General features: G+C 49.0%; 2 protein-coding genes across 2 annotated transcripts; both read left to right on the plus strand.

Annotated features, from left to right (window-relative positions):
- The first annotated feature begins 2,488 nt into the window (after positions 1–2,488).
- Positions 2,489–3,087, plus strand: LOC308487347 (ATP synthase subunit d, mitochondrial-like). The gene has a single exon (XM_081025431.1). It carries the CDS (start codon positions 2,544–2,546, stop codon positions 3,027–3,029), a length of 486 nt encoding a protein of 161 aa, XP_080881557.1. The 5' UTR covers positions 2,489–2,543; the 3' UTR covers positions 3,030–3,087.
- Positions 3,088–4,266: 1,179 nt separating this feature from the next.
- On the plus strand, positions 4,267–7,527 carry ADORA3 (adenosine A3 receptor). Its single transcript, XM_081080348.1, has 2 exons — positions 4,267–4,879; positions 6,504–7,527. Exons 1-2 carry the CDS (start codon positions 4,530–4,532, stop codon positions 7,102–7,104), a joined length of 951 nt encoding a protein of 316 aa, XP_080936474.1. The 5' UTR covers positions 4,267–4,529; the 3' UTR covers positions 7,105–7,527.
- Positions 7,528–7,781: the final 254 nt, after the last annotated feature.

Below are 7,781 nucleotides of genomic sequence, written 5' to 3' on the forward strand. Positions count from 1 at the left end.
ACTCCTTGTACTTGTGAAAGCTTTGTGTGGTTGTTCACTTGCTCATTTGCTGAGCGAAGGCGGTGGTTCAGAACCTGCACTCCTCCCAGGAGCCAGGAGTCTGGGATTGAATCCCAGCTCGGCCACTTCCTAGCTGTGCAAACCTGGGCAAGTAACTTAACCCTTCCGAACCTCTGTTAGCTCAGCAGTAATAATAGTATCACTTTTATCAGAGACCATTGAATGAGAGCATGTAGGTAAAATGCTTAGCACTAGAGCTGTTATAATAGGAAGTGCTTCTCAGGTCCTAGCTGACTTATTGGTGTTATTTACCTAATGCTCAGTGTATGTCCCCTGGCTCACTGAGGCACTTTCCTATTCATTCATTCATCAGTATACTAAGCACCTACCATCTGGCAGGCACTGTGCTAAGGGCTGGAAATGCAGACGTGAAAAGTGGAGGTCCTGCCCTTTCAGAGCTTACAGGATAAACATAGCACATTGGGGTCCCGGGTGTGTGTGTGTGTGTGTGTGTGTGTGTGTGTGTGTGTGTAATGTGGGACCTTTTCGTTAAGGTCCTGTTTGAGAACAGTTTTGAAGGAACAGTGCTTGTTTTCTAGGCAGAGGCAGGGAAGAAGGGCTTTCCTAGCCGAAAAGAGCATGTGTGCAGGGGAGAGGAAGTGAAAGAGCATGCCTCTGACCCACAGAGTGTTCAGCTGGATGGCACTGCGGTTTCTGGGGGAACCAGGTGACAGGAGGCTGCAGGGGCTGGGAGAGCCCATCACGAAGGGTTCCATCCCCCACGCCAAGGAGTCTGGATTTGATCCTGGGGGCAACACAGAGTCTTTGGGGAGGACTCACATGCGGGGGGTGGGGAAGGACGGGGAGGGGGTAGGAGGTTGAGGTCATGAGAGAAGATGAGGGAAGCTACTTAACCAAGAGTGGCTGTGGGCTTTGGGCTGTGGTGGGGGAATGGGTGAACCAGGTGGACGTCCACCCTGGCCTCTCTGTCCTATTTCCCTGACTGCCCTTTGGTGTTCACTTTACAGTGAAAAGGACACTCAGGGCACCGTTCTCTGCCAAAATGGTACGCGACTGTGAAACCTTTCCTCCCACCCCCTCAAATTGCCCCTCTGAGCATTGATGGGCTCTTGTTTACTCAGAAAACATAAAGGGTTTCCTTTCTTTGTGAGAGGAAATCCCCCAGGTCTGTGCAGAGAATTCTAGAAACAGAATTCCCAGGTGGGAAGAGGTGGCTTGGCTGCTGGCCCCACCGGTGCTCCCGTCTCTCCTTTTTCCCGTGGGTTATTCTCTCAGGGGCTATCCTGTCCGTAGGCTGCTCTGTGACTGATGCTTGGACAGAATCCCTCTCCTTGATATCTCTAACCCAGATGAGATGGGCTGGTTTCAAACAGAAAGAAAGGGTAAGAATCTGCAAACACACACCAGTCAGGTTTCCAGCTCCAGCTGTCACCTCCATCCCTGAGACCTCTTCTGTTGGGCTGGGTCCATGGCTCAAAGACTTTGTCTGGCCCCCACCAACTTTCCTCTCCCTGCAGCTTCTGGCCCATAAGCACACAAGGACCACAATCTTTTTCTCTCTCAATGCGGGAGCTGTCCGTCCTCTGACCAGCTCTCAAACGTAGAGCAATCGTCAGTGCTCTGTTCCTTCCTTGGCCACTCCAGGTTGGTCTGAGAGCAGACCCTGGGCTGCCAACCCCCCCAGGAAAACCACTCTTCATTTGTACAAGCGCCAGAACCAGGCAACACGACTCGTTCCCTCCACCAGAGGGTCTTTCTCTCCCAAGGTTCTTTGGTGCTACTGGGTGGTGAGTGTTGGGGGGGAGGGTGCATTTTTTACAGTGAGTCATCCAGGCTCAAAAATCGCTATATAGTGAGCACTTGTTTCCTTAGCACGCAGCCTCCTGGAAATCGCTCTCTGTGACTTCCTTCTTCTAAGCAGTGATAAAGAAAGCGGTTACAGTAGAGACATTTACGAGAGGCCATGCTGGAATCTGATGTAGCTTCTCGCGTTCCCGCAGTGCAGGGATGTGGGCATAGCCATCAGTGGAATATGCTAGAGTGACGGGACATGCAGTCAGAGAGGGCTGCTCCTCCATGTCTGGGGGTTTGCTCAGGGAGACCTGGCGAGTCTCGCAGGGACCAGCAAGGCCCTCGGACAATGTGGACTTACCTGGGTGCAGCAAGGACCAATGGGGGTGAGGAAGCAGGGCCAGTAAAGAAGGCCCTGGCAGGCCCTGGGCTGAAGCATCTCACCTGTGCCCCCGTGAAAAGTGCTCGTTAGTAACCTCAGAACAACACGTTGTTACAGCTGCTTTTTATTTTGGGCTGTGTGTAGACTGGCACTTTAAGCTGAATGTTATAAACCATTCAATTCACTGTGTGGGCTTAGGTCCAACCGTTCCTCTTGCTGTCCCTCTAAATAACCCCTTTGGGGGGCAGTGGGAAACACCTGAACTAGGTGGACCCCAAATAATAATTGCCGACTTCCGTTACTTGCTGCTGTGAACTGTGGGCCGCCGGGGTCGGTGAAGGATCTCAAGATGGCTGGGCGAAAACTTGCTCTAAAAGCCATTGACTGGGTGGCTTTTGGGGAGATAATACCCCGAAACCAGAAGGCCATTGCTAACTCCCTGAAATCCTGGAATGAGACCCTCACCTCCAGGTTGGCCACTCTACCTGAGAAACCACCAGCTATTGACTGGGCTTACTACAAGGCCAATGTTGCGAAGGCCGGCTTGGTAGATGACTTTGAGAAGAAGTTTAATGCACTGAAGGTTCCCGTGCCGGAGGACAAATACAGTCACCTGGTAGATGCAGAAGAAAAAGAAGATGTGAAAAGTTGTGCTGAGTTTCTGTCTATGTCGAAGACCAGGATTGAGCAGTACGAGAAAGAGCTGGAGAAGTTGAGGAACATAATTCCATTCGATCAGATGACCATTGAGGACTTGAATGAAGTCTTCCCAGAAACCAAGTTAGACAAGAAGAAGTATCCCTACTGGCCTCACAAACCAATTGAGAATTTATAAACTTGAGTCGGGGAGAAAGCTCTGGCCCTCGTATTATAAACTCAACATTAAAACTAATTACCTAGTGAAAAAAAAAATAATAATAATTGCCTTCAATTCCCAAGAGCTGAGACCCCGTGAACCACTTCCCAGAAAGGGCCTGAGTCTCAGACCCACACCTGTTCCTGCAGGGTGGGGGTGGGCTTTGAGGCACAAAGGTGGGAGGAGATGCCATATGATCATGTGCACATGTCGTCCTTTCCCTCCTTTCCCCATGGCTGGTCATTTTGTTGTCCAGTGGCTCCTCAAATAGATTCGACACAGGCAGTTGCTAGTGTGAGGGCATGGTGGGTGTGTGGGCTGAGGAGAGATGGAGGGGTAGCAGATGTGATGCTTATGGGGTGTGCTGAATTTTTCCTCTTCTGAGCAGGGAATCTTAGCTTGTCCCTTTGGCAAAAGAGTTTTGATACAAAGGCTGGGTTCTGGCTGTGCCCAGCAAAGAGTGGGGGGCTTATAAACAACAGAACTTTATTTCTCACGGTTCTGGAGGCTGGGAAGTCCAAGATCAAGGTGCTGGCAGAAGCCGTGTTTGCTGAGGACTCACTTCCTGGTTCATAGATAGTAAAAGGGGTGAGGGAGCTCTGTGGGGTCTCTTCAAAAGAGCACTAATCCCGTTCATGAGGGATCCAGCCTCATGACCTAGTAATTTCCCAAAGGCCCCACCTCCAAATTCCATCACCTAGCGGGGCAGATTTCAACATATGAATTTTGGGGGAACACACCGAGTCAGTCTACATGGTATATACACTAGAAAGAGTAAATTCTGGCTAAGATTAGGGACCTGCCACCAAAGTCTATTTCTTGTTGCTCTGTGTCTCCTGTTTGCCTCATTGTCATGATTTTTTGTTTTGTTTTGTTTGTTTTTTTGGTTGGTTTTTTTTGCTAAGCTAGCAGAAAGCCAGAATATTACGTACTCAGTACCCCCAGCTCCTCTCCCACCCACGCTACACTCTGGTCGGTCCAGATGCTGAGGCTTCTCCAAGCCACTCACACCCTCTGTTCTTTCCATCTTCTTACTGAGCACTCCTGGCTCTGTGCTTCCTCTTGGCCCATCTCACTTCCTGAAACACCCCTGAAAAGAGCTGCTTATCTTGATGGAGTTTCCGTAGCCCTCAGGGGGCAGGGGAAGGCGGGGGCCTGTGCGCGTCTATCTGGGGAAACAAGACCATTAGCACTTTCAGATTCAGCCCACAGAGAATTGTCCTCCAGGCTTCCGGGAACCCATCCCAGAACCCACATCCCGGAACCTGCAGAGGGGCTGGAAGTGATTGCCCTGTGATGGGCTCTCTGCAGTGGGGGTCCTCCACGAGAGCGCCCCACCAGAGAAGAGAAGGAAGGGATGCACTGTGAGTTTTAGACCGCGGCTGCTGCACCTGGACCTCTGGCAGCAGCTTGACTCACTGGCCTACTCGGATCCTCTTTGCATGCCTGTCCCCTTGGAGGCTCCTCTGGGAAACCAAGATGCCTATGAATGGCACGGCCGTGTTGCTGGCCAACTACATGTACATCATCATGGAGATTGTCATTGGGCTCTGCGCCATCGTGGGCAACGTGCTGGTCATCTGGGTGGTCAAGCTGAACCCCAGTCTGCAGACCACCACCTTCTATTTCATTGTCTCCCTAGCCCTGGCTGACATTGCTGTTGGGTTGCTGGTCATGCCTCTGGCCATTGTCATCAGCCTGAGCGTCACAATCCACTTCTACAGCTGCCTTCTCATGACCTGCCTGCTGCTGATCTTCACTCATGCCTCCATCATGTCGTTGCTTGCCATTGCTGTGGACCGATACCTACGGGTCAAGCTCACGGTCAGGTAACCTGCTGGAAGAAGGGGTGATGTGAGGCAGTGACAGGTGCCTGGGAAATGGGGCTCCCAGACTTTTTGAGTGGAACATAAATCCAAAGTTGCCTCTGAGATGGAAAGAGGTTCTTTTTGCCATTTGGTGTGTGAGGGGTTTTGCAATGATGAGATGAGACTCAGGAATTAGAAACAGGAGGAATGCCTCTCCACTGACTGGAGTGTATGCTTCAGTGTATGGAGTGTGTGCTCTCTCAGGCAGGGGAACTAACGATGATAAAAACTTGATGCATCTTTGATTAGTAAAAAATGCTCTTGACTTTTAGAAACGATATAAACTTACTGGATAAGATAAAGAACAGACAGATAAGAATAAGAGGAGATAATCTGATAGTTCCATTCTTTGCAAACTAAGTTATTTTAACTTTGCTTCCTCTTCCATGTTGAGAAGGGTTTCAGTAAAGTTCTCCATTGCACAAAGTGCTAATAACCTTTCGTGTGACCATGTGAACAGAACAGACCACCAAATGGAGAAATTGAGTTCCCCACGTATCTTGACTACAACTATCTCATGTTTCTTCTCTCTTCTCTTGGAGTAAACAGCATGGCGAGGGAATTCTGGACAAGCTTTCGATACAAACAAGCCTGGGTTCAAATCCCAGTCCTTGAAATCTGATCTTGGGCAAGTTACTTAACTTTCTCTGCTTCAGTTCCTCATCTTACCCATAGTGGTTAAGAGGCTCTGAATTCAGCCCTACTTCTTTTCGATTTTAGCTTCACCATTTCTAGTTTGTACAAGTTACTAGTCTATTTCATTTTTCTCACTTATAAAATGGGGGCAATAATGAATTGCATTGTCCCACGCCATCCTCATAAGATTGAGTTAACATGTGTAAAGTTCTTAGACAAATGCCTGGCACACAGTCTTTGTTCAAGAAATGGTAACTATTAATATAACTACCACTTTTACCATCAATGAAATGGAGATTATCATAAAAATATCTCTCATTTGTTGTGAGATTTCTTCGGGAGAAAGTGTACTGAGTACACAGTACTTAACAAAATCAGTTTCCTTCTTGCAGTCCATGTAGAATGTTGCCAGGAAGGATGGTTTAAGGAGAAATGGTGACTCTTATTGGATGAGCCTTTCAACGTCCCAGAAGCATTTCAACACGACCTTCCCAACTCCATGGATTTGTTTAACTCAAACACCAAGTGTCGCTGCCAGTGCAAGAAGAGAAGCAGGGCAGGTATGGGACAGGCAAACATGCTTTGAGGAGATCATTTCTCACCAGGCAGATGATCCCAGGAGACTTAGATAATGCTTATCTCCCAAGAATTGAAGAATTCTTGGGCTGGAAAGGGACTTGTGAGTGAGGAGTGCAAGCACCTGAGTCTTCTTGGCAACACATGCCTGATCCATTCTAGATTGTGATTCTTTAGAGAAGTCCCCAAGAGAAGTCTGCGGATTTTTATCTAATCATTGTCTACTCATCTTGTCTTCAGGTCCACTAGAAGTTAGCCAGAATTATCATAGAATACCGACACTCTCCACCGCTCTCTCCTTTACCAGCTCTGTCTCCCCGCACCTTTTAGCCATTCCAGCTGTGAACTCACTAGCTCTCTTCCATTCAAACAGATACAGGAGAATCACCACTCAAAGAAGAATATGGCTTGCCCTGGGCCTTTGCTGGTTGCTGTCCTTGCTGGTGGGACTGACCCCCATGTTCGGCTGGAACATGAAACTGACCTCCCCGTACTACAGAAATGTGACCCTCCTCCCTTGCCAGTTCCGTTCCGTCATGAGGATGGACTACATGGTCTACTTCAGCTTCTTCACCTGGATTTTCATCCCCCTGGTGATCATGTGCGTCATCTACATTGACATCTTCTGTGTCATCCGGAACAAACTCAGTCAGACTAGCTCCAAAGAGACAGGTGCGTTTTATGGACGGGAGTTCAAGACAGCCAAATCTCTGTTTCTGGTTCTCTTCTTATTTGCCTTGTCCTGGCTGCCTTTATCCATCGTCAACTGCATCCTCTACTTTAACGGCGAGGTGCCACAGGTTGTGCTGAACTTGGGCATCCTACTGTCCCATGCCAACTCCATGATGAACCCGATCGTCTATGCTTACAAAATAAAAAAGTTCAAGGAAACCTATCTCTTGATCCTCAAAGCCTGTATGACTTGCCAGCCCTCTGATTCCTTGAACCCCAAAATCGCACCGATCTCTGAGTAGGAATCCATGGAAGACACCTTGTCCGCCCCATTGACCTTCAGATGAAACACCAAGACACCCTTGAGGGACCTATCAATCTGGGCCAAGGGCACTCACAGCCTCGATTCCTCCCACTGACGGGGGGAGCGTTTGGCCCGTTGCCTTCAATTGTACCTCTTCTATTACAACGCTCTTCCTCTAATTCAATTGTTTTGGTGTTTTCCTTCTTCCCTGATTCAATTTTCCGGATGCCTGATGTGAGGACAATGTTCTATTGTGACTGCCTGTGCTCCTCCTTGGCAAACTGGAGAAGTCATGGACTCTGAAGGAGGCCTCATTGACTTACTGACAAAAGGCCCCATTTGGGCCAGACAAGTTTTTGATGGTGATTCAGTTCCATTCCATGGTGGAACTAAGCAAAGAACCCTACTCTCAACAGAAGGAGTGAACTGAGTGAAAGGGGGCCGGGGCGAGGGGACGGGGGGGGGGGGGGGGTGAGCGGGCTTCAACTGTAAATGTATTTGAGTAAATAAAAGATGATAGCGCGCTGTTGTGTAGCTCTTTGCTGAGGGTCAAGGTCACTTGGGGCTTGAAGACAGATGGCTGACCTGAGCCATGTGGCATGTTGACTTGTGTGAATTCTGGACCCTTCACTTGTGGCCCCAGAACACTTTTTGGTATCCCCTGCACTTTTTTCC

This window comes from Rhinolophus hipposideros, assembly GCF_964194185.1.
Source record: "Rhinolophus hipposideros genome assembly, chromosome: 19".
NCBI classification, from domain to species: Eukaryota; Metazoa; Chordata; class Mammalia; order Chiroptera; family Rhinolophidae; genus Rhinolophus; species Rhinolophus hipposideros.